The 25,879-nt window shown below is 50.0% G+C and overlaps 6 protein-coding genes across 11 annotated transcripts; 4 read left to right on the top strand and 2 right to left on the bottom strand.

Annotated features, from left to right (window-relative positions):
- Positions 1-3: 3 nt before the first annotated feature.
- LOC120894869 (ragulator complex protein LAMTOR4 homolog) lies at positions 4-1,269 on the top strand. Its single transcript, XM_040297718.1, has 4 exons — positions 4-129; positions 215-294; positions 393-960; positions 1,036-1,269. The coding sequence occupies exons 3-4, from the start codon at positions 812-814 to the stop codon at positions 1,211-1,213; spliced, it is 327 nt and encodes a 108-aa protein (XP_040153652.1). The 5' UTR covers positions 4-129; positions 215-294; positions 393-811; the 3' UTR covers positions 1,214-1,269.
- On the bottom strand, positions 1,258-2,306 carry LOC120894868 (39S ribosomal protein L46, mitochondrial). Its single transcript, XM_040297717.1, has 2 exons — positions 2,018-2,306; positions 1,258-1,952 (listed from the first exon to the last, which is right to left on the bottom strand). The coding sequence occupies exons 1-2, from the start codon at positions 2,201-2,203 to the stop codon at positions 1,326-1,328; spliced, it is 813 nt and encodes a 270-aa protein (XP_040153651.1). The 5' UTR covers positions 2,204-2,306; the 3' UTR covers positions 1,258-1,325.
- Positions 2,307-2,629: 323 nt separating this feature from the next.
- On the top strand, positions 2,630-22,670 carry LOC120894871 (spectrin alpha chain). Of its 4 annotated transcripts, XM_040297719.1 has the most exons (9): positions 2,630-2,742; positions 10,078-10,191; positions 10,272-14,313; positions 15,354-15,395; positions 16,768-18,691; positions 18,767-19,370; positions 19,681-19,710; positions 20,951-21,560; positions 21,642-22,670. In XM_040297719.1, exons 3-9 carry the CDS (start codon positions 10,327-10,329, stop codon positions 21,768-21,770), a joined length of 7,326 nt encoding a protein of 2,441 aa, XP_040153653.1. In that variant the 5' UTR covers positions 2,630-2,742; positions 10,078-10,191; positions 10,272-10,326; the 3' UTR covers positions 21,771-22,670. The 4 variants fall into 4 exon arrangements, with proteins under 4 accessions (XP_040153653.1, XP_040153655.1, XP_040153654.1 ...); XM_040297721.1 differs by lacking the exon at positions 15,354-15,395 and having other exon boundaries at positions 21,642-21,770; XM_040297720.1 differs by lacking the exon at positions 19,681-19,710 and having other exon boundaries at positions 21,642-21,770.
- LOC120894874 (protein sarah) lies at positions 2,631-9,903 on the top strand. 3 transcript variants are annotated; one of them, XM_040297725.1, is made up of 3 exons: positions 2,631-2,742; positions 6,089-6,286; positions 6,381-9,903. In XM_040297725.1, exons 2-3 carry the CDS (start codon positions 6,276-6,278, stop codon positions 7,294-7,296), a joined length of 927 nt encoding a protein of 308 aa, XP_040153659.1. In that variant the 5' UTR covers positions 2,631-2,742; positions 6,089-6,275; the 3' UTR covers positions 7,297-9,903. The 3 variants fall into 3 exon arrangements, with proteins under 3 accessions (XP_040153659.1, XP_040153658.1, XP_040153660.1); XM_040297724.1 differs by having other exon boundaries at positions 6,086-6,286; XM_040297726.1 differs by lacking the exon at positions 6,089-6,286 and having other exon boundaries at positions 2,632-2,742.
- LOC120894872 (vacuolar fusion protein CCZ1 homolog) lies at positions 22,668-24,669 on the bottom strand. Its single transcript, XM_040297723.1, is given in 4 exon segments — positions 22,668-23,837; positions 23,840-23,994; positions 24,053-24,150; positions 24,220-24,669. Coding segments are annotated over 4 exon segments (1,353 nt in total). The 5' UTR covers positions 24,304-24,669; the 3' UTR covers positions 22,668-22,821.
- An 11-nt stretch (positions 24,670-24,680) lies between these two features.
- LOC120894875 (signal recognition particle receptor subunit beta) lies at positions 24,681-25,879 on the top strand. Its single transcript, XM_040297727.1, has 4 exons — positions 24,681-24,885; positions 24,973-25,282; positions 25,348-25,473; positions 25,557-25,879. Exons 1-4 carry the CDS (start codon positions 24,780-24,782, stop codon positions 25,747-25,749), a joined length of 735 nt encoding a protein of 244 aa, XP_040153661.1. The 5' UTR covers positions 24,681-24,779; the 3' UTR covers positions 25,750-25,879.

Genomic DNA, 25,879 nt, shown 5'->3' with positions numbered 1-25,879 from the left:
AGCAAAACAAACGAGCAAACGTTGCGCTATTTCGTCGATTCCGTCACTGCAGTGGGCAGTTTTCTGTGAATTGTTGTTCAATGTGGAAATGCCCCATTCGGAGTAAAGAGAGCACAATTGCTGCTGGAAGTGAGTTAAAGGGAGGAAGTAAATAAAACGCTAATAATAATTAACGTGGCATTTTTCGTTTCTTCACGATTGCTTTCGACTGCAGTGCTGTTTGTTTACATTCAGTCGCCGTCACAATAGATGATTGTCCACAGAAGAAGACTACCGCGTTGGCACCATTAGAAGGTCAGTAAGAAGACATTAGACAAAATCGATAGTGATCAGGCGACACACACCGATAGGAAATTTAATAAAAAAAGTGTCTTTTCCATTAAACCTTTCAGTGTACGCAAGGAAAAACATTCATCCGTAGTTGCGCATATATGCACCACGTTGCATTCGGCATCGCACGCAAACCACACACACCGTTCGAACGGCCCACGATTCGTTGGGTACTGCGGCGTAGTTGATGAGCACTATCAAATACTGGCTTCTGGTAGCGTTCCGGCTGTTTACGCATTTTTTCATTTGACAATTTAACCGCATCGGGCAGCTAACGCTCACCAGCGCGACGAGCGCATCTGGCGGCACTAGCACTAGCTTCTCGCCAACGGCCAGCTGTGGCTATCTGTCCGTGTCGAATCTCACGGAGGTGGTGGTGGTAGGTGAGTCGTCGCCGTCGCCACAGCAGCATCGGGCCACCGTCAAGAGCCTTTGCCCGAGTGTTGCCGTTGTCTGTGATAGTGAAAGTAGCAGCGTCGCGATGCTGGACCTGGACCGTCATCCGCTGCCGGATCAGCTCGGCTATCTGGTCCTGTCCGAGGATGGGTCCGTACACGCTTCCGGCGGCGAGCTGGAAAACGACGAGCGTAGTGCGAACATTATAAGCAACCTGCTAACGCTCACCGAAAGGTACCGCGAGGGACATGCCGGTGACCCGCTCTCGGATCTTGGTGCACTGAAATGCATTTTTTCTCTCCTTTCCAGTGTCGATCCAGCTGTATTCAATGCACGCTCGTGCAGGAAAGTGTCGATCGTGTTCGCCGACCACAGCTACACCATATGCCTTTCGAACAAACGCATTTACGTCGTGAAGAAGCGGAACCGGCCGGACGCCAGCGCTACCGGTACCCTGGAGTCGGACGGGCATTCGATACTGGCCTGATTTTGTGCGCGCTTTTCGGAACTAAAATAAACGATTCGATCCGCTTTACTTTCTAACCACGTGCTTTCTTTACTATTGCGCTAACATTCCAATCCTCCCGCCCGAAAAAGCTTCATAACAGAAATTGCGAAACGCTCTGGTAGTACGGCTGCTGCAGCTGCTTCTGCAGCTCATCCTGGCTGAGCCACTGGTACTTCACCTGGTCGCTTCCAACGTTCCGGCTCGGATTTTTAACCACGCTGCGGAAGAAAAACACTTTCGCGCCGACCGCCGCCGCCCCGTCATTCCGCACGCTCGGCGGGTATTTGTACTTGTAGAAACCGACCGGGGCGTTGCCGTAGAACGTGACCTGCAGCTTGTCGCCGCAGCATTCCTTCAGCGTGCGTTCGGCCGTCTCGCGCAGCGATTCGCCCTTCCGGTGCAACCCCTGCGGCAGCAGATAGTGGCTTTTGCTGCCCAGCTTCTGCTCCACCAGCAGGACGAGCGTTTGCTCCAGCTTGCGGTCCAGCGATCGGGTGTCGTTCTTGCTGTCCGCCTCGGTGACGCGTGGCGCCGGCTTAAACCGGGCGTACTCCTCATTGTAAGCGTCCTCCAGGTCCTGTGCCGTTTGTTTGAGCGCTTCCGAGTCGAGATCGATTTTGCCCGCCTTGAGCAGCTCCAGCTGCTGCTTTTCCGTCTCTTTCCGCAGCTCGTGGTTGGATTTCAGACTTTTCTCTAGCTCGATCTGATTCAGCATTTCCTGTAGCGAAAGCGATGGCCATTAGTACACTACGAGGTGAATCGTTGGTCGTTGCCGAAACGTACCTTAAATTTAGCCTCTATTGGTTCGAGTGTTTTCGTAACGATCGGTAGCCGCTCCACGAGCACACCGGCGTACAGGTCCCACTTTTGGTCGGTTTGTGGCGCTACCGGTGTGGCCTGTGTGGCCGCCGCCCTGGAGGACAGCATTCGCGACACGACCAGCACGGAACGGTGGGCGAGGATTCGCATTTTGTGTTAGTTTTGTGCAGATTTTTGCCGGCCGCACGAGAAAAGCGTAACTTTCCGCAAGGAAATGTTTTTGTTATCGAACGTGCTTGACAGCAAGGTGTTTTTTTTCTTGGATTTTCGCTATACCACAGCAACCTTGGGAAAATACAGTAGAGTACCTCGTGTTGGGATGCCAATCAGGTCGATGAAAAAAGAATTTAAAACCATTAGCATTGTTCGGATTTGCTTTTATTTATTAATTTGAATTGTTTGAAATGTAGAAAATGAGTTTATTTATTAATATGATCCCATTTTCAAGACTTCGATAATTTCAAGGCGGTTTATTCTCTTCAAGTGCCACCTTGCGTCTACACACCTTGATCCAGCGACACCGCAAAAGCCTGCCTGTAGCCGTCGTCGGGCAGCAGAAAATTCATCGCCGCCATTACGGTAAAACGAGTCGCTCGCAAAGGTCGTGAGCTGGCGTGGTGAACAGTGAAAAACCAGCGAAAAAGGGCACTGAAGCCGGATAAAACATACTGCAAACGCTTGCCAAAGCTGTAAGTAGTGCATTGGGCAGTGATTTACGCTAGAATATCGGTTTTTTCGCCCCCAAAAAGCCATTTCCAATTTCCCCGTCCGTCCGTCCGCAAATCGATCGCCCGTACGCCATGTAGTGTAGTGCACGCGTCAGTGTGTGTGTTTGTGTGTGTGTGTGTGTGTTTTCGGTATAGGGCTAAGCAAATGGGGCCACGGGAGCAGCATTCGAAAGCTAGATAGATTGACACACCCAGTCGGAAAAAAGCACTCGGATGGCCCATCAAACTCAGTGTATGTGTGTGTATGTGTGCGTCGTGTGGTGTGATGCGGTAATTGATGCGATTTTGGATAAACTGAACCTGATTGTCGCCAGCGGAAGAGCACTCCAGCACCATTTCCTTCGTGTGTGTGTTATGCGCCTCCGCCCTACGCACCTCTATGGAGGTGGGGTGTGTGTGTGTGAAAAATCGATATTTTCCAGCCCAGCCCGTGTGTTCTGTTTTTCTTGCGCGACCTTCTGATGGAATATGCTACGCAGTCAATACACACATACACGCACACACACACACCCTCATTCTCACTGCGGCATTTGGGCAATACCGTGCCGCTGGAAATAGCTTGCCGTGTGATGATACCATTTTACATTACAAGCTAAATTGAATTTTTGAATTATTCCGATTTAACTGGAATTTTGTGCTATCTTTGCCTTCGATAGCACCCTTCTTTTTGGCACGTAAACAGAGTCGCTGGATGGATTCATCCTTCAGTTGCAGAGATTTGCAGTTACCGTGCGTGATTGAACCTCCACCGAAGCTCCAAAAATCGAATTGGATTCGAATAGGCGAATACCTTCCCGACTCTTGGTGCGGCTCCGCCTTGTTTGCTGTGTTTGACCCTTTGGCCCGTTGATTGGGCCGACTGCGGCATTCGTGTACACCCGACCCGCTTCATGCCGACGATTACGTCATCATCGCCTTCGCGTTGAGTTATTTTTAAATATTACCAGCTCTCCGGCGGCGGCTGCGGTTGCTGCTGCATCAGCAGCAGCTCTCGACGGGTTGTTGATCGTCGTGATTTGGGACAGAAGCATCCCTCTCTTCCTCTCTATGCTCGATGATCATCCAGTGCTGTGCCATCCTGCGTGCGTTTGTGTGTGAAATTCATTTCCGTTAATCATGAAGGGGAGCTGCCGTGGTTGCTGGATTTGATGGAAGTTCTAGAACGGCACTTGTCGTTTGGGGTAGCGCATGTACACACACACACACGTACACACAGAAAGCCGCGGTCAGTCAATTGGGCCGATAGAGTTGTGTCACGGGAGAAACAATTTTTTTTCTTGCACAATGATTCTATTCTCCATATCGCTTCTTTACTTTACACATACACACACCCTGACCGGACATGGAATGTGATGGCGTCATGCTACTTGGCGAGTTGGTTGGTTGGCTCGGTGGTGCGTTTGCTTGTGCCGTTCGTTTCAGTGACATTGTATCTTCGCCCGTGCGATAAGATAAGCATGCATGTTTCCACGTAGCCTCTTTAGCAAATAGTAAGGTGTGTTGTAGCACGATACGCGAAATAGTATTGCACGGCGGAAATTGTGAAGTAACGATATTTGGTATTCGAACAATATTTTCCTCGTCAAACCCACGGGCGAGGAACAGTTGGAAAAGATGCTGGGAAAGCAACATCGCCTTAAATCGTGTAGTGAAAATGCCTGCGTTACATGTGTGTAACGTGTAACTGGTTCCAGTATGTGAGTGAAAATCTCAACCTCGAGTTTGATGCTGGCAGCCACTTGAAAAGTGAAAAACACCGTTCAAAAACTGAACATGAAACCATAACAAATCGAAAGAGAGAGAAACATCGGGAGAGAAAACGGAAGGGAGAGAGAAAGAGAGATACATTATCGAGAGAAAGAGTGAAGGAGAGGAGGGGTATGTAAAACGAGCACGGGCGCGCGAGAGAGAAAGAGAAATGATGATTGGAAACATCGAAAAAGAAAAACAATCACCACCACACGATCGGGGAACTCGCGATACGTGTGTTGCGTGCGTGCCTGTTCCGCTACCCAGCATAATGCTACCGAAGAGCAGGGGAAAGAGAGAGTATGATGGGGTGGTGGGGAGGGGTCTGTGTGAGCGGAAACTGTCGCCGAAAATGGCACAACCACGGATGATTAGATTTCGCTGTCCCCCCGGGAGTGAATGTCAAGCGTGATGTTTGAGCTTCCTAGACATTTGATGTGCTGCAGGCGGGCATAGATGTGCATAGGCTAAGAGTTTGAATCATTGCTCACGGTTCACAGTAACCATACATTATGGGACAGCAAAACAATCGATCACTTTTTGGTTGTAAACGATGCATAAGTACAGCTAGCAATGTTGTTTTTTAGTTTAAATTTTCTTTTCGAACAAATGGTTCTTTCGTTCATGCAAAATCATGCATATTTCACTGCATTTTTGTTTGTTTGTATTGTTTTCGCAAGCACACACACACTCACCTATGTCGTCTGTCCACGTAGTGTTGCGGTTTTGGAAGCATTTGAAAGCGTTCCGCCTTCACCATAACCAGTCCAGTAGTCGTCCGCAGCTGCAAACAACCGGCAGCGACGTTTTTACATTGCATTCCACGCACGAATGGTAGTCGACGATTGGTTTATGATGGCGTTTATGACGGAGACCATCTCTTTTACACCTCTCTTATCACCTGCATTCCACCAGTGCATTCGTAGTTTTCTTTTAGTTTGTTTTCTTTGTAAAGAAGATGAGACGCATAATCGGTCCGGTGTGCGGAATTTGAAACAAATGGTTTGAAATGAATCATCAACATTCCATCATACTAGAAACGAACTTAGCAAACAAGCGCCTACCCATTGGTGCCACAATCACAATCATTCTATGTTTTTGTTGTTTGTTGTTTAACTAAATGTATGAAAAATAATGGCTGAGAAAGAAGCGCGACAAATTTAGCATTACGGTTGTGTGTTATCGTTGTAAAATCTGACGTTGCTCCTTTATCTCTTTCTCTTTCTCTGTGTTTCTCTCTCTCTCTCTTTCTATTTTCTCTCTATTTCCCTCTCTTCACTTTCTCTACCGATGTCCCTCTTTCTCTCGCTCTCTCTCGCTCCGTATCTCTCTCTCTCTGTCTACCACTTCCTGGTTGGTAAAAATTGCCAAACACAAAATGGGCCAACTTTTATGTTCTTCTTTCGTACGCGCGGGCTCGTACGATCACACCACCCCTTTCCCGGGTGTTGGGATGGTGTGCCGACGAAAAAAAAAAACCCCTACGGCAATAATGTAAAAACAATTATCAATCATTCAATTCTCCTACAAAACTATTGTATGTAAATAATGGCAGCAGCCGAATTTTAACCGGAACCGGTGACGAAAGAAGAACAGAAGTGAAGCGGGGCGGGGGAGTGAAGAGTGGACTACTACGTTCAAATACCTCCGCCTTACTACAGACATAAACCCACAGACGCACACACACATACACGAACACACCTCCTGGCTATCTAAGTACACTCCCACCCGCGAGGAGGAAGTGTATGCTCACTAGGTAGGTCCGTCATCTGCCGGAACCCGCCGCCCCAATCGGCCGCCAGAAGAACCGCAACCTCCTGTTTTACGAACCGAACAACAACCATCCGTAGGATCGTGAGTGGTGCCTCCCACCGAGGAGCAGAGCAGATGGCACAGGCAACGGGAACGGCCACCGGCACCGGCACCCGCCAGCAGTCGGACGGAGGGGACGAGCTGGCGGCCACGACGCCCACCGACGACGAGAACCTGTTCATCAACCCGACCGACGGGCTGCCGAACGAGCATCCGGCCCTGCCGAGCGCGTACGACTCGGACAGCGAGTCGAACGCGGTGGCGGACGACGATCTGCTGGACGATCTGCCCACCTCGATCATCGTGACCAACATCCACTCGGAGGTGTTCGCGGACGACGGGCTGAAGGCGAGCCTGGAGGAGCTGTTCCGCACGTTCTCGGACAACACCACCTTCCAGTGGCTGAAGAGCTTCCGGCGGTTGCGCGTCAACTACGACAGCGCGCTGGCGGCGGCCAATGCGCGCATCCGGCTGCACCAGTACCCGTTCGGCAAGTCCGTCATCAACTGCTATCTGGCGCAGCCGGTGACGCCCGTCTCCAACACGAACCTGAAACCGCCCGCCCCGGTCAAGCAGTTCCTCATCTCGCCCCCTGCATCGCCGCCCGCCGGCTGGGAGCCGGCCGAGGAGGGCGAACCGCTCGTGAACCACGATCTGCTGGCGGCGCTGGCCAGCCTGACGCCGGGCGAAAGCCACGAAATACACGCCCAGTCGGAGCATCATCCGGGCATCATACTGCACACCGCGGCCGAGCAGCTGGAGGCAGCTGCGGCGGCGGCGGCCGCAGCGGCCGGCGAAGACGAAACTGCGGGTGGCCGCAAGTCGTCGAGCATGGGCAGCAGCTTCGAGGATGACGATCCGGACAAGGAGAACTCCCCGGTCGGTGGTGGGACGAACGTGCGCAAGGCGCGCATCATGCAGACGCGCTGTCCCGAGCGCAAAAGCTCCACCTAAATTTGGTTGTCACTGGCGAATGATGAGGATGACGATGATAGTGGTATCGATATCATCGTATGAGAAGCGTGGAGGCAGGAAGTAGCTTGGTTGGTCACTGTTTGGTGAGTTTTGAAGCAGCCCTCCGTGTCCTGTGAGAAGGTATAGCTTGGTAGAATCGTTTTGTTGGGCCCCTCTGTTGTGTAGAATGCAAAAGTGAGAAAGGTGTGTGAAGGGCTTGTAAAAAGAAGTAACGTTTGCCATTAACCTACTGTTTCCTGTTTTTAAAGCATATTGGCGGTGTTAGGCATCTTCAAAGTGGCACACCAAGAAGATAGTTAAATTGCGAATCTATTTAGTAATTACATTTCGCAGCGAAAGTGTACGCGCGCAGCACCAGCCTGTGGTAGTATCGTCGATAGGTTATCAGTTTCCATTTATCTGTTTGCGCCAGTTTGCGTTGAAATGGTTGCGTGTTAGATATTTACCGGCATGTACGTATGAGTATGAGTACGAATTGTTCCCGTCGACAAATTAGGCATTTGCGTCTCTATCAATCAGAATGCGTTTGGTCATTGTACTTTTTTCTATCGATTATCGTTACACAATTTCTTTATTTTTGTTTTAGTTGTAATGCATGCGTCAGGGAAACGCGAAACGAAATCTCAAGTTGTACATTATTTGCCTACACTAAACATATATTATCTTATTGTCGAGAAGGTTCGCCTATAAAATAAATCAGTTTCTACACTTTTCTATATAATTATCTCTAACATCATTTGCACATTACGTCCAGTTCTTCTAACTATAATTGGTACGGGAGATTTCCGGGGAGTTAAAATGTTAAAGCATCGTTTAAGAAGAAGGGTTCTACTGACTGGAACACCTAACTATATATGTAGAATTCGAAATCAAAACTATCAAGCATATCGGTAGATACGGTTAAAACATCTTGCAATGCTGTCCACAATTTCGCTCCATTAATTCGCATCTAACGCTTTGCGTTCTTGCGAAGTACGGGAGGTTTGTTTTCGAAATACAAAAAGACCGTTCAAGTAACATTTGTACTTTTCGTCGTAACAGTGCAAATGTTGTATGAACGGCATAGCTAAAGGGGTGTGATCCTTACCTAACCTAGGCAGATATAAAAACACTATTTTTTTTAAAGAGGAAGCGATAAGATAAAAATAAGACTAGGACTTTCTTTGGAAAAAATATCTGTAACAGTTATCTGTTCCATGTCCTATTATCGCGCCTCTTGCTAAGTCCCGCGTGGATAACGAAACCAATAAGTGTGCGATGTGGTGAAGGTCAATAAGAAGAGATGCATCGGTGTCTTTGTACATGTATGTGTGTTTGTGTATATGTTAAAGATGGCAAATGTTGCTGCCGAATGTGTTACATTTCCCACTTCCTCTGCTATGTGTAGAATTGAGAAGAAGAAGAAAAAAACATACATGCATATTTATGTCCTCTCTCGTTCGGACCCGACCGACGGACCGTCAGTATCGGTATCGGTGTGGCCAGACGTTTTATAACTGTTATATCTATTCGATGCTGAGGAACCGGAAGGTTCGTTTGTTGGTATGTGTATTTGTGCTCATCAGAATTTATCCTATAATCGATGGTTCGGTTTTTGGAGTGTTTTTCTATATATTTTTCTATTGCTCTCTTATTGGCAAAGGCGTCAAACACTCTACACCCTGAGAAACGACAATGGTTGATAACTCTTCTGATCCCGATGGTACTCTTGTGTGTTTTATTGTGCAATAGACATATATCATACCAACAAAACGCCTTTTTTAAAAGGGGATCGTTCGGTATAGCAAAGGGCCACTATATATACCCTGTAACCAGTACTTCCAAACAATAGGACGTTTGTCATATAGTCAGTTCAGTCACGGTTGATGAAAGCATACAGTACATATATAAATATTAACCAAAACCCGTGCTATGCGAAACATAGAGAAAACAGCAATTTAACAAACAAATATACATATATATTTTAGTTAGTGCTACCAATGAAGAAATAAATTTCTGACCAGTGCGTGCGTGTGTGCTGTACACTCCACGCAACAAAGCATAGAAGAAGGGAAGCGAATCTGCTGACGCATTACCACTTGTTTTACAGCAAACAGCAAACGTTTAAAAAGGACATTGAAATTGCAATTGAAATCCTAAATGTGTTTCGCACCAAACGTTGTTGTACCACGGTGTGTTATGCGTAAGTAGGAGGAGATGCATTTGTGGTATCAGAATTAGGAATCATGTTGTTTACGCATTATAACTCTGAGCATTATTGGACCGATTTGCGACGAACGACGAGGGCGCGCCGGTGTGCTGGAGAGCCAGAAGTGAAGAAGGATCTCGTTAATTTTATCGCCAAGGCAAAACCTACTAGTAGCGTAATTGATAGTGAAAACACAAACAAGTACACGTAGATGGAACGAACCAGGAGTGAGAGAACAATGGGTGTGTTTGAAGACGAAAGACTAGCGTAGAAGAAATGATTTAGTAGCAAAAAAAAAGAGATATCAAACGCGAGTTGGTACGTGAAGGATCAATTATTATTATTGACGAAGATATTATATACATAACTGTCAAATAAAGTTTGATATAGATTTAAAATGGTTGCTTTTGTTGAGTTCATTTTATTTGCTTTTCAATATGGATATTGAACTGTTCTGGTACACTGCATGGCGATGGATTTACGGACGGACGAGTTGGGATTTGTCTTTCTATCTTCACCCACATAGTTTATTGGTTAATGTTTATTTTATGATTTTTATTTACTGTTTACAGGATTTAAAGAAAGATAACAACAAAAGAAATTAAGAGAAATACCGTACACAAAGAAAATATCGTTGCGAGCGAAACATAAGCTGGTTGCCTTCATAAGAATAAGTTTAAATAGAGGTGAGTAAACTACGCTGTAAATTATAAATGGGAAGAAATTGATATAACTAACGCTTTTGAATTTATTTGCTGTTTTCTAGGCTAAGAAAGGAGTAAATTATTTCTCACAGTAAACACAGTAAGCAGCAAGTGAGAATGGAGCAGTTCACCCCGAAGGAGGTGCGCATCCTCGAGAGCGCCGAAGACATCCAGGAGCGCCGCGACCAGGTGCTGAATCGCTACAGCGAGTTCAAGCTCGAGACGCGCCAGAAGCGCGAAAAGCTGGAAGACTCGCGCCGGTTCCAGTACTTCAAGCGCGATTCCGACGAGCTGGAAAGCTGGATCAACGAGAAGCTGCAGGCGGCGAGCGAGGAAAGCTACCGCGACCCGACCAACCTGCAGGCCAAGATCCAGAAGCACCAGGCGTTCGAGGCGGAGGTGTCCGCCCACAGCAACGCGATCGTGGTGCTGGACAACACCGGGCAGGAGATGATCAACCAGGGCCACTTTGCGTCCGAGACGATCCAGCGCCGGCTGGAGGAGCTGCAGCGCCTGTGGGAGCTGCTGCTGTCGCGGCTGGCCGAGAAGGGCATGAAGCTACAGCAGGCCCTGGTGCTGGTGCAGTTCCTGCGCCACTGCGAGGAGGTGATGTTCTGGATCAAGGACAAGGAAGCGTTTGTGACGGCGGACGAGTTCGGGCAGGATCTCGAGCACGTGGAGGTGCTGCAGCGCAAGTTCGACGAGTTCCAGAAGGACATGGCGTCGCAGGAGTACCGCGTGACGGAGGTGAACGAGCTGGCGGACAAGCTGCTGTTCGGCGGGCACCCGGAGCGGGAAACGATCACGCGCAAGAAGGAGGAACTGAACGAGGCCTGGCAGCGCTTGAAGCAGCTGGCCATATTGCGCCAGGAGAAGCTGTTCGGGGCGCACGAAATCCAGCGTTTCAACCGCGATGCGGATGAGACGGTTGCGTGGATCGCTGAGAAGGATGTCGTGCTGTCGTCGGACGATTACGGGCGCGATCTGGCCAGCGTGCAAGCGCTGCAGCGCAAGCACGAAGGTGTGGAGCGTGATCTGGCGGCGCTCGAGGACAAGGTGGCCGCCCTCGGTACCGAGGCCGGTCGCCTGTGCAGCATACACGCCGATCACAGCGAGCAGATTCGTGAGAAGCAGGCAGAGATTGCCGCGTACTGGCAGTCGCTGACCGCGAAGGCCAAGGAGCGCAAGCAGAAGCTCGACGAGTCCTACTTCTTGCACCGTTTCCTCGCCGACTTCCGTGACCTGGTGTCGTGGATCAACGGCATGAAGGCGATCATCTCTGCGGACGAGCTGGCGAAGGATGTGGCCGGTGCGGAGGCGCTGCTCGAGCGGCACCAGGAGCACAAGGGCGAGATCGATGCCCGCGTGGACAGCTTCAAGCTGACGACCGAGGCCGGCCGGCAGCTGCTCGAGCGGGAGCACTACGCCGCGGCGGAGGTGCAGGAGAAGCTGGCCGCGCTCGAGAACGACAAGAGCTCGCTGCTGGTTTTGTGGGAGGATCGCCGCATCCTGTACGAGCAGTGCATGGATCTGCAGCTGTTCTACCGCGACACCGAGCAGGCCGACACGTGGATGGCGAAGCAGGAAGCGTTCCTGGCGAACGAGGATCTGGGCGACTCGCTCGACTCGGTCGAGGCGCTGATCAAGAAGCACGAGGACTTTGAGAAGAGTCTGGCCGCGCAGGAGGAGAAGATAAAGGCGCTGGACGTGTTTGCGACGAAGCTGATCGACGGGCAGCACTACGCGGCGGACGATGTGGCGCAGCGTCGCGCCATGCTGCTGGCGCGCCGTTCCGCGCTGCAGGAGAAATCGTCCGTGCGCCAGAAGCTGCTGGAGGACTCGAACGCGCTGCAGCAGTTCGAGCGCGACTGCGACGAAACGAAGGGCTGGATCAGCGAGAAGCTGAAGTTCGCGACCGACGACAGCTACCTCGACCCGACCAACCTGAACGGCAAGGTGCAGAAGCACACCAACTTCGAGCACGAGCTGACGGCGAACAAGAGCCGCATCGAGGACATCACGGCTACCGGGCAGGAGCTGGCCACAAAGGAGCACTACGCCGCGGACAAGGTGAACGCTCGCATGCAGGAAATCGTGACGCTGTGGGAGTCGCTGGTGCGCGCCTCAGACAAGAAGGGCTGCAAGCTGCAGGAAGCCTCGCAGCAGCAGCAGTTCAACCGCACCGTCGAGGACATCGAGCTGTGGCTGAGCGAGGTTGAGGGTCAGCTGCTGTCCGAGGACTACGGCAAGGATCTGACCAGCGTGCAGAACTTGCAGAAGAAGCAGGCCCTGCTGGAGGCGGACGTTATGGCGCACCAGGACCGCATCGAGGGCATCAAGGTGGCGGCCAACAAGTTCGTCGAGAGCGGCCACTTCGATGCGGACAACATTCGCGCCAAGGAGGCGGCCCTGTCGAAGCGGTACGCGGCGCTGGCCGAACCGATGTCGATCCGCAAGCAGCGCCTGCTCGACTCGCTCCAGGTACAGCAGCTGTTCCGCGATCTGGAGGACGAGGCGGCGTGGATCCGCGAGAAGGAACCGGTCGCGGCGTCGACCAACCGTGGCCGCGATCTGATCGGTGTGCAGAACCTGATCAAGAAGCACCAGGCGGTGCTGGCGGAAATCAACAACCACGAGAGCCGCTGCGCCGGTGTCATCTCGAACGGGGAGCAGATGCTGAACGAGCAGCCGACCGCCAGCGAGGAGATCAAGCTGCGGCTGGACGCGCTCAAGGATCAGTGGAACTCGCTGAAGGAGAAGTCGAACCAGCGCAAGCAGGATCTGGAAGATTCGCTGCAGGCCCACCAGTACTTTGCCGACGCGAACGAGGCCGAATCGTGGATGCGCGAGAAGGAACCGATCGTCTCGAACCAGGACTACGGCAAGGATGAGGATTCGTCCGAGGCGTTGCTGAAGAAGCACGAGGCGCTCGTGTCCGACCTGGAAGCGTTCGGCAACACGATCCAGGCGCTGCAGGAGCAGGCGAAGAACTGCCGCCAGCAGGAGACGCCGGTCGTCGACATTACCGGCAAGGAGTGCGTGATGGCGCTGTACGACTACACGGAAAAGTCGCCGCGCGAGGTGTCGATGAAGAAGAACGACGTGCTGACGCTGCTGAACTCGAACAACAAGGACTGGTGGAAGGTGGAGGTGAACGATCGCCAAGGCTTCGTGCCGGCGGCCTACATCAAGAAGATCGACCCAGGGCTAAGCGCCAGCCAGCAGAACCTGATCGATGGGCACTCGATCGCGAAGCGCCAGACGCAGATCAACAGCCAGTACGACAATCTGCTCGCGCTGGCCCGGGAGCGCCAGAACAAGCTGAACGAAACGGTGAAGGCGTACGTGCTGGTGCGCGAGGCGGCCGATCTCGCCGCGTGGATCAAGGACAAGGAGAGCCACGCGCAGATCAAGGACGTCGGCGAAGATCTCGAGGAGGTGGAGGTGCTGCAGAAGAAGTTCGACGACTTCAACGACGACCTGAAGGCGAACGAGGTGCGGCTGGCGAAGCTGAACGAGATCGCCATCCAGCTGACGTCGCTCGGCCAGACGGAGGCCGCACTGAAGATCAAGACGCAAATCCAAACGCTCAACGAAGAGTGGGCCACCCTGCAGACGATCACGCAGGAGCGGGCCAGCCAGCTTGGGTCGGCGCACGAGGTCCAACGGTTCCACCGCGACGTGGACGAAACGAAGGACTGGATCGCGGAGAAGGAGAACGCGCTGAACAACGACGAGCTGGGCAAGGATTTGCGCGGCGTGCAAACATTGCAGCGCAAGCACGAGGGGCTTGAGCGTGATTTGGCCGCGCTGCAGGACAAGATCCGCCAGCTGGACGAGACGGCCAACCGGCTGATGCAGTCGCACCCGGACACGGCCGAGCAGACGTACGCCAAGCAGAAGGAGATCAACGAGGAGTGGCAGCAGGTGGTGACCAAGGCGCAGCAGCGCAAGGAGAAGCTGCTCGACTCGTACGATCTGCAGCGCTTCCTGAGCGACTACCGCGACCTGTCCGCCTGGATCAGCTCGATGATGGGGCTGGTGACGTCGGAAGAGCTCGCGAACGATGTGACCGGCGCGGAAGCGTTGATCGAGCGTCATCAGGTAAGGGAAAATGGGTACAGTTAGGAGGAGTTTGATGTTTCAGGACCGGGAAAAGAGCCACCATTCCTACAGGAAGGACTAGGACTGTGTAATTGGGGTTTCCCGTATTTAATGATTCCGCTAGCCCCCGAATTTATCCCCAGTTTTGTTGTTGCGTTGATGCCTCTTTTTGTGTGAACGTGTGTGTTTCCATTTGTCCAATGTGTCGATCGATTTTTTTTATTGTTTAGCGAATCAATGTTACTTGTAGAGAGCGCTAATTTGTGTCTCCAGTAGAGTTTATGTATACATCCGCTGTGAAGTTGTTTTGTTCCAGTTTACTACATCATCGCGCTGGAATGGACGGTTGGAGACACGTTTGCGTCATGTGTTGTACACAAGCACTTTGATTCAGCACAATCTCGTCTTTATTGTGAAGTCGAATTCGTTTATCACGTTACAGGGTTTTCCATGAGTTCTCATAGCTGAGGGACACTTTATTGACTCCTTACGGGAAATGAATATAATATAATGGGAATTAGACTCTATAGCACCCTTGTAGGACAAATCCAATAGGAATTTCCAATAGGAAGGAGCCTGTTCAAAAATATTACCATAGAGTCCAATTTCCATCATATGAAGTTCACTTCCCATAAGAAAAAGTCAAGGCAGTGTTCCACAACTATGAGAACCCCTGGAAAACCCTGCATCGAACACAGTGGCGATTGCTGTAAGGGAACAGTGTGCCCCAGACACTATGTCATCTTTATTATACACCAGGCCAGGAAACAACCAAGAGCACACAGAAACACGACTGAAGCTGAGCACAGTTTTTTGTTTTGTTTTTCATAATACGATTGGAAGTATTATTCATCCTTCACACACACACACACACGCACCCACTCATGAAATGATTGGAAAGAGACTAGCAAGTTGTTCTTGGCGAAAAAAAAGCTATCCTGAGCTATGCAACGTGTCAAAATTCTCACCCGTGCCAAATTACAAAACCCATACTAAAATCTGTTATTCTTTTCCAAATCTGTCATTTTTATTTTTCATAGAACCATCGTGCCGAAATTGATTTTCGTTGCGGTATCCCGCAGGTACAGCTGACAAATTAAAAAAAAAACACTCTAGCCCCACTACCCGAAACTACTTACCCAAAGCCGCTCACGCATTTTTTGTTTTGTGTTCACACACAGCAGCATTCTATTTTCTATTTTTTGTATTAGTGCTTAACCTTTGTCTTGCAAATTTTGTAACTTTTTTTTAATCTCACACTGCAATTGGATTTTTTTCGATCCGTAGAGAGTTTTGTTCCAACATCTTTGGTCGGGTTAATATGATTTCATCACGTGCGACGTAACAAAGCATAAGCATTAATGATTTTGCTGAAATGATCTTTACCCAAGCGTCAATAACGTTTCATCTTTATGCTGCAAAACAGTTTTTTAGCACCTTTATGTGTATATGTGTGTTTTTATTAACAATGGTTAAAAAAGAAAACAAATTGTTTTTATATTTAATAGAGTTTTTTTTGCAAAGAGTTGTTTAGACTTTGCAGATAGTTTCGGAAAGCTGTTTTTGTGGAAATTCATTATTTTGTTCCATTTTTTTTTATAACATCTGCTCCATGGTTTTTCTTTCGGTTACGGTTGCTGCTGCTGTACTCTTTTAATGCTCTTTAATCTTGCTACTTGTACTAGATTAATTAAAAATCGCAGCAGACAATTAACGTGCGCGCTACAATAATGCAATAACAAGGATCATCAGCTGGCATTTCAAATTATCTCGCGTCCGTATTATGAACTATGTTTACCTTTTGATCTATTTTCATTCTTTTACCGTTCGAAAGTAAACGTAAGAGTTAGTTCATTATGCGTTAGTCTTTGTTAACATCTAGCTGGCTAGCTTTATCATACCTTTTCGTTCACCAATCTACCTCAACACGTGTTATTACAGGGTTTCCCACGATTTATTGGTCAGTTCCCATGATTTATTGGTGCGTTCCCACGATTTTTTGGTCGTATCCCATAGATTTTTGGTTCGTTCCCATAATTTATTGGTATTTTCCGATTGGATATCAATACAATTGGACCAACAAATTCTGGGAAACGACCAAAAAATCGTGGGAACGCACCAAAAAAATATGGGAACCCACCAAAAATTGATGGGAACCAACCAATAAATCGTGGGAAACCCTGTAATATGATTTTTACTGTTCGCTTCATATGGGAGGTGATTAAAATAGAGAACCAACAAATAGTGTATCATTATTAATCGCCATTTACTTTACGCTCACCGTATTCCTAATTTCGCTGCCATTTTTGCTCACATTCTACGCGGGTGGAAGCTCACTCTACCACAGGCGGCAAAACTCAACGCGTGCAGCATTACTAATGGTGTTTGTTCAATCTTTTCCATGCTCTCATGGCGCTTCAATCAACACGTGTCTTTCGCGTTCCGATTCGGCAGGAACATCGCACGGAGGTGGATGCACGCGCGGGTACGTTCTCGGCGTTCGAGCAATTCGGCAACGAGCTGCTGCAGGCGAACCATTATGCGGCGCCCGAAATTCAGGAGAAGATCGAAAACCTGAACAAGGCCCGGGAGGAGCTGGAGCGTGCGTGGACGGCGCGTCGTCTGCAGCTGGACCAAAATCTGGACCTGCAGCTGTATCTGCGCGATTGCGAGCAGGCCGAAAACTGGATGAGCGCCCGCGAAGCGTTCCTGAACGCGGAGGAGGTCGACTCGAAGGGTGACAACGTGGAGGCCCTGATCAAGAAGCACGAGGACTTCGACAAGGCGATCAACGGCCATGAGGAGAAGATCGGCGCGCTGCAGGTGCTGGCCGATCAGCTTATCGCGCAGGAGCACTACGCGGGCCGTTTGATCGATGCCAAGCGCCAGGAGGTGCTGGATCGCTGGCGCCATCTGAAGGAGGATCTGATCGAGAAGCGTTCGCGGCTCGGTGATGAGCAGACGCTGCAGCAGTTCTCGCGCGATGCCGACGAGATCGAGAACTGGATCGCGGAGAAGCTGCAGCTGGCGACGGAGGAAAGCTACAAGGATCCGGCCAACATTCAGTCGAAGCACCAGAAGCACCAGGCGTTCGAGGCGGAGCTAGCGGCGAACGCGGACCGCATCTCGAGCGTGCTGGCAATGGGTAGCAACTTGATCGATCGCAACCAGTGCAGTGGTTCGGAGGAGGCGGTGCAGAAGCGCCTGACGCAGATCGCCGACCAGTGGGAGTACCTGACGCAGAAGACGACCGAGAAGTCGCTGAAGCTGAAGGAGGCGAACAAGCAGCGCACGTACATCGCGGCCGTGAAGGATCTGGACTTCTGGCTGGGCGAGGTGGAGAGTCTGCTGACGTCGGAGGACGCCGGCAAGGATCTAGCCTCCGTACAGAACCTGATGAAGAAGCACCAGCTGGTCGAGGCAGACATTCACGCGCACGAGGATCGCATCAAGGACATGAACAGCCAGGCGGACTCGCTGGTGGAGAGCGGCCAGTTCGACAGTGCCGGCATCCAGGAGAAGCGCCAGTCGATCAACGAACGGTACGAGCGCATCCGCAACCTGGCTGCCCACCGGCAGGCTCGGCTGAACGAGGCGAACACGCTGCACCAGTTCTTCCGCGACATCGCGGACGAGGAGAGCTGGATCAAGGAAAAGAAGCTGCTGGTCGGATCGGACGACTATGGTCGCGATCTGACAGGTGTGCAGAATCTAAAGAAGAAGCACAAGCGGCTCGAGGCCGAACTTGCCTCGCACGAACCCGCGATCCAGGCGGTGCAGGAAGCGGGCGAGAAGCTGATGGACGTTTCGAACCTTGGTGTACCGGAGATCGAGCAGCGCCTGAAGGCACTGAACCAGGCGTGGACCGAGCTAAAGGGACTGGCGGCCACTCGCGGCCAGAAGCTGGATGAGTCGCTCATCTACCAGCAGTTCCTGGCGAAGGTGGAGGAGGAGGAGGCCTGGATTACGGAGAAGCAGCAGCTGCTGTCGGTCGAGGACTACGGTGACTCGATGGCGGCCGTGCAGGGCCTGATGAAGAAGCACGACGCGTTCGAGACGGACTTTGCGGTTCATCGCGATCGCTGCTCGGACATCCGCGACCATGGCCAGACGCTGGTAACGAACAACAACCACCATGGCGATAGCATCTCGCAGCGCTGCGTCCAGCTGGACAAGAAGCTGGAGAACCTGCAGGCCCTGGCAACGCGCCGCAAGACGGCGCTGATGGACAACTTTGCCTACCTGCAGTTCATGTGGAAGGCGGACGTCGTGGAGAGCTGGATCGCGGACAAGGAGAATCACGTCAAGTCGGAAGAGTTCGGCCGTGATCTGTCCACCGTTCAAACGTTGCTGACGAAGCAGGAGACATTCGATGCTGGTATGTGTGTGTGTGTGTGTGTTGGGAAAGTCAAGAATTATTTTTAAATAAGGAAAATTCACCTTCCTCCTTTAGGTCTCTCTGCGTTTGAGCATGAGGGTATCCACAACATTACCGCCCTCAAGGATCAGCTGATCAACGCGAACCACGCCCAGTCGGCCGCCATTCTCAAGCGCCACGAGGACGTGCTGACGCGCTGGCAGAAGCTACGCGCCGATTCGGAGGCGCGCAAGTACCGCCTGCTGAACATGCAGGACCAGTTCCGCCAGATCGAGGATCTGTACCTGACGTTTGCCAAGAAGGCGTCGGCATTCAACTCGTGGTTCGAGAACGCGGAGGAAGATCTGACCGATCCGGTGCGCTGCAACTCGATCGAGGAGATCAAGGCGCTGCGGGAGGCACATGCCGCGTTCCAGGCATCGCTGTCGTCGGCCCAGGTCGACTTCCAGGCGCTGGCCGCGCTCGACCAGAAGATCAAGAGCTTCAACGTCGGCCCGAACCCGTACACCTGGTTCACGATGGAGGCGCTGGAGGATACGTGGCGCAATCTGCAGAAGATCATCGAAGAGCGCGATGCCGAGCTGGCGAAGGAGGTCCATCGGCAGGAGGAGAACGACAAGCTGCGCAAGGAGTTTGCCAAGCACGCCAACCTGTTCCACCAGTGGCTGACGGAGACAAGGTATGGTTTTTTGGTTTGCTTTTGCTATCCCTATCCTTTCCTCGTACCTAGTCTAGAGGATGAAGGTCCATTCTATGTATCGTTGTTTATTTTCTATAACTTTTACATGACCACTTCATCCTCTCCATTGCGTGGTATACTATGAAAATCATTATTAAAATGGCATATCCAATCTTCCTTATATCCACAACTCTATTTGCACTTTGTGGTGGACAATTTGCTTGAACATTTGAACCCCCGATCCTTCCACACACAACATCCAACCACCAACAAATGACACCATCACCAAACAACACCGTGAAAACCAAAGATACAACATTCTTGGCTGGGATAAAAATGGGTAACGAACGAGTGTTGTGCCCAACGTGACTGCTAACCATCGCTGCGTGACGAGTTTGATGTTTGGTTTTGCTCTGCGCAGGCAATGCCTTCTAATTAGCCACAAGACTTGCTTTCTTCTTAATGTTACTAATATTGCAAAGGATCTATAAGCCGCGCTTTGGGCTGTACGCTTTGGATATAAAACAATAAACGAGTCTGATTTTTAATGTATAATTGAACCATAAATTTTAATATAGACCAGTGCTGCAAAATGACATGAGTATCACGAGATTTTCACCAACGAAAACAATGAACATATGCGTGGTAGCTTGATGCTCATTGCTTATACTCAATAAAAGTGCATCATGACATGCCGAACACGCCATGCGAATGCTTGAGCCAACCGCGATACTCTGATTCACAAGCTAAGCTAAATTCCGTCACAAACATAATCATTTTTGTGGCTGTGAACAGTGCTGCTAAATGCCACTGTTTCAGTCATCAACACTTATGATTGACATGACCAACAAAGCTCAAATCAGCTCACGTACACAACTGAGATGATCAGTGATGAAACTTATACAGTGGATCAATCACAAGCTTGGTGACATTTTGTTTAGCACTCAACTCTTTGTTACTCACTTGGTCACGACATTTTCTGTCCAAGTGACTGACCAAGAGTTGGTTGCACACAATGTCACCAAGCATGTGATGGTCGCAACAATTGTTTGAGACTCACCTTTGACAATCACAGTAGAGCTTGTGATGCTGACATGATTTTGTTTCAGCTAGAATTTGTCATGACTATGTCAGTGACATTTTGCATAACTGATCACAGCAAAAAAAGTCGTGACATAGTGACTGACCAAGCGATGGTCGCAAACATGTCATGAGCATGTATTAGTCACACCAACCGTTCTGAGTATCACCTGTGATTATCACAATTGAGTACGTGACGTTGATATGAATTTTGTTTCTGTCAGATTATGAACATTGATAGTCACATTTTCCAGCACTGATTTAGACTCGTCAATTTTACTGAATTATTTGAAAATTATGAATATCGTTAAGATTAATTTAGGGGAAAAAAAATATTTATAATTAATGTCTGTACCGTTTCATAACCACATGCCAACCACACTATTAATGCTCCTTAATATGCTGCCACAGTGGAGTGTGTAAAACTAATCCCTCCTATAAGCCTTTATGTCTTAAGCCAAATATATTGATCATCGTTACCTTGCCCCACCACCTCACAGAACGTCGCTCATGGATGGATCGGGATCGCTGGAGGAACAGTTCGAGGCGCTCTGCCACAAGGCGAACGAGATCCGAGCCCGCCGTGGCGATCTGAAGAAGATCGAGGAGCTCGGCGCCACGCTGGAGGAGCATCTGATTCTGGACAACCGCTACACGGAGCACTCAACGGTAGGGTTGGCCCAGCAGTGGGATCAGCTCGATCAGCTGGCCATGCGCATGCAGCACAACCTGAAGCAGCAGATCCAGGCCCGCAACCAGTCCGGCGTGTCGGAAGACTCGCTGAAGGAATTCTCGATGATGTTCAAGCACTTCGACAAGGACAAGAGCGGCAAGCTGAACCACCAGGAGTTCAAATCATGTCTGCGTGCCCTCGGCTACGACCTGCCCATGGTGGAGGAAGGCCAACCGGACCCGGAGTTCGAGGAAATTCTGAACGTGGTCGATCCGAACCGGGACGGCCAGGTATCGCTGCAGGAGTACATCGCGTTCATGATTTCCAAGGAAACGGAGAACGTGCAAAGCTTCGAGGAGATCGAGAATGCTTTCCGCGCCATCACCGCCTCCGATCCGCGTCCCCGCCCCTATGTCACCAAGGAGGAACTTTATTCCGTAAGTAACTGGGGGAGTGGTTTGGGTTGTAACGGTGTGTACAGCATGTAGCAATAACGATCAATCTCTTTCTCCCTACAGAACCTCACCAAAGACATGGCGGATTACTGCGTGCAGCGCATGAAACCGTACAACGACCCGAAAACGGGCCACCCCATTACGGGTGCTCTGGATTACGTGGAGTTTACCAGAACCTTGTTCCAAAACTAAGCCAGCACACAGCCAGTATGATGGGCGGCATCTCCCCCGCCGGTTTTGTCGCCTTTTCAATACTATATTCGCAACAAATTATTTTTTAAACGCATTTTGACGATAAAAACAAAGTGTTTCCCCGTGGCCGGGCGAATAATACTATATATTTACTTTGATTTTATATATTTATATGAATTTGCAAGCACACGCTTGAATGAATAGTGATAGAGTAGCGAGCGTAGAGAAGCAGGAGAGCAAGATCGAACACCAGCTTTCACACACATCCATTGTGTTTTACACTTCCGGGACATGTTTTTGTGCAGCGTCACAAAGTAACAGTGGCTTAGTAGCCTACGAACGATCGAACGAGAAAATTAGGTCCGAAATCAGATTGGAAACACATTTTTCTGGCCAGTTTCTAGTATGAAACTGACTTTGAACTGTGTGTCTGTTGAACTGTATTCGCTTGTTAATCGCAGCCAGTGTCTTTAAGAATTCAAACTAAATGAAAATAGCATGTAGCAACTGAAATTAAAAATGTCACCTTTACAAACTTTCCTTACTGTGGCAAAGTAAAAAAAAACTCTCCAAATTCGTTCTTCTAATGCTTGTTGGTGTTAACGTACAGAGCGGGAAAAATATTTATTTACACCCAAACGGACGCGGTTCGGTAAGGTAAACTGCCCTTAGTAGCAAAAGCGCAAAATCAAATGTTCTCAGCTTTGCAAAAATTACCCTCCTAGCGCAAGATGCGTGTTGAGCAAACAACAATGCACACAAACACGGCAACTATAATATATCGATATGTATGTGTACCTCTATTTATCACTGGCATCACCCTACTCGACGAGACGGAGCAAATCCGATCGCAAAATATGGCTATATCTCTTCTCTTCAAATAAATGATTGCAAAAATAACACTCGCCATTGTTTTATTTGTTCTCGATTGCTTACGGGGTACATTTTATTAGCTATCTGTTGACTTTCGATTAGATGGAATCAAGCATTTGATGCAAGGTATAAAATATAATTGGTGTAACATCCACGCAACGAAGCACCGGGGGAAGCACTAGAAAAAGATACCCTTTACATGCTGGTCCAGTATCTTCTTCGTCTCCTCCGTCACGTCGATCAGCGTGGAGCTTTTGTTGAGGATGATGAAGACGTGCCGCGTGTTGCAGCTGCGCTTCACGATCCAGTAGTCGTCGTGCGTCTTCACGATCGTCTCGTCCATCACGCTCGACCGGTTGCTGCGCACGTCGTCCAGCAGGTCGACGATCAGGTTCATCACATCGTTCGGAAGCCCACTGCCGGTGACGGAATGGTACTGCGCCTGGCCCAACCGTACCGTGCCCCGGTGCTGCAGGTTCAGCTCGTTGAAGAAGATAAACTTCGGTGCCGAATCGTCTCTGCTGCTGCTACTACTGCTGCTGCCGCCACCACAGCCAAAGCTGTAGCTCGACTCACCGCCGCTCTGCAAATGCTGGCTAATGTCAGACGAGATGGCCGTCAGCTGCGGGTTCACCACCGCATTCAGCTCCAGGTACAGCGACTGCTCGTTCTCGACCGCACCGTCGTCGAGCAGCAGGCAGAGGGAAATGTTCTGCACCTTCCGGCACACCATCAGCGTGTAGCGCTTGCATTTGCCCTGCTCGGTCACGTAGGCGGGGCGCGTCTGCTTCGACTGTGCCAGCTGGTCGAACATCGGGCTGTGAAAGTACTCGTACAGCGTGTACAGATCGGTCGGGTTGATGCCGCTCCACACGACCTGGTCGCTGTACAGGAAGATGCAGTGCTTGATCGGCGCGAACGTGGCCTCGATCATGTTGATAAAGTTCTGTACCCGCAGAAAGAGCAGCTGGTTCAGTGGCAGGTACTGTACGCTGCCGAACGCATCCACCACGTCACACCGTTTCATCTGCAGGTGCAGTATGTAGCTCTGGTAGAACGCTTCCAGCCGGCCTATCAGGTTCGCCTGCGCGTCCAGCTCCTCGTTCGGCCGCAGGTTGTCCTGGAAGGTGCCGTGAAACATGCGAAACATGCGATAGGCCTGGCGCAGCACGGACTGGTAGATGGTGTCGTGTCGCCATGGTACTCGTTGTAGTCGCCCGAGTCGCGCGTTTTCCGATCGAACGGTACGCTCAGCGTCATGATCATCCAGTAGCCGGGTTCGGGCTGGTAGTAGAACTGGCACGTCTTCTGCGTGTGCATCGTCTGCACGCTGTCATCTTTGGTGAAGGTGCTACCGGAGATGAAGATGGTTAAGCTCGGCTAGTGCTGCTGTTCGGTCGGGTACTTACTTGCTGAACTTTATGATGGCTTCGCTCAAACCAACGTCCTTTATTTTCGTATCGATATCCGTATCCTGTGGATGGTAGAAGAGCACCTTCTTTTCCTCCTGTAACGAATCCGAAAGGGTAAAAGGATGAGAAGTTAAAACAAACAACCTTGCAGATTACCAACTTGCCTCGCCCTCTTTGGGTCCGAAAGCTGAATTAAAGATGTAAAAGCTCTTCAGAGCCAGTTCCGCCGTTAGAACGGGATTAGTCATCTTTATTTTTCGATGATATTTTCTACACTAGGGGCGTTTTTTAGTTATTTAATAGAAAACGGGACTTGTATATTCGTGTGTTTATCACTTGTTTTCAATCGCCTCCTTTGACGCCCGGCAGTGACAGTTCTCTTGTTTACAGTTTTCCGATAACAAGCTCGTTCGCGACTGGTCCACAAAATAAGAAGCATTTTAAAAATAAAATATTTTTCAAATTCAATGAGATTCACATTTTCAGATATTTTCCATTTCACTCAAATTCAAACTCAGTTGCGAAAAATATATGTTTTCCCGAAATTAATCCGTTTTACAGGACGCTTTACAGCTCAGCCCTACCCTCCAGTTTTGGCTGTGTCAAATTTCTCTCCACGAATAGATGACGTTAGCGTAAACTGTCATCGTCATCGAAACAAATCGCAGTTCTCTGTTTTTTGTTTCTAGCGGATGCAGAACGGAACACACAACGCACCGAAAGGATGGACAAAGCTGACAGGAAATCATCGGCCCGTGCCCCGATTAAGCTGGGCGAGCTAAACTACACACCGGTGCTGATCGCCCTAGCGGTAGTACTTCTCACAATCGGTAAGCACTCTTCCGGCAACTGCATCCGGCCTACATAGCCCTCGTGCACGCCTGCCGTTTAATGATTCTAACTCGCTCCCTCCCCAGTGGTTCTGTTCCTATGGAAACGCAAGAAGACCGTGCGATCTGCGGTGCTGTTTACCGGGCTGTGCGACTCGGGCAAAACGTATCTGTTTGCCCATCTGTGCCTCGGCGGTGCACGCGAAACGTTCACATCGATCAAGGAGAACGTCGGAAGCTTCAAGACGGAGAGGGGCCGCGTGCTGAAGATGGTCGATGTGCCCGGGAACGAGCGGCTGCGGGGCAAGTTTTTTGACGAGTACAAAAACATTGCCAAGGCGATCGTGTACATGATCGACAGTGTGACGGTACAGAAGGACATCCGGGATGTGGCCGAGTGAGTAGTCTTCTTTATTTACGGAATCAACGACGGTTTAATGACGATTTGGTTATCCTTTTCAGCTTCCTGTACACCATTCTAGTGGACAAAGCCACGTCCAAGGTTCCGGTGGTTGTGCTGTGCAACAAGCAGGACGAAACGCTCGCCAAAACAGAAACTGCCATCAAAAGCATGCTGGAAAAGGAAATGTACGTTGTGCAGGGCGCAGTTTTTTTTATTCGTTTTGTCGAATTTTTACGAATTTTTATTCCATCTCTCTTTTGCCTTGCAGCAATATCGTCCGGCAGACCCGAAGAAGTCAACTGCAATCCGTCGACAACAGCTCGTCCTCGGATACGTTCCTCGGCAAGTCGGCCAGCGTAGACTTTGAGTTCGAGCAGCTCGGACAGCGGGTACGCTTTGTGCCGTGCTCTGCGATGGAGGAACAGTGGGCCGGACTGACCAAATTCCTCGATACACTGTGAGGCTGGCGGTGTGCTGTTCTCCGGCGGTATTATTGACTGTGTCCAGTTTTCTCAGCTATTTTTTATGTGTTTCAAACTGTACGCAATAAAAATGTTTTATCGTGTAACACCGCAATGTTCACCAATCGAA

This window comes from Anopheles arabiensis, chromosome 2 (assembly GCF_016920715.1).
Source record: "Anopheles arabiensis isolate DONGOLA chromosome 2, AaraD3, whole genome shotgun sequence".
NCBI lineage: Eukaryota > Metazoa > Arthropoda > Insecta > Diptera > Culicidae > Anopheles > Anopheles arabiensis.
The sequence above is the reverse complement of the archived record's forward strand: the minus strand, read 5'-3'. Positions and strand labels throughout refer to the sequence as shown.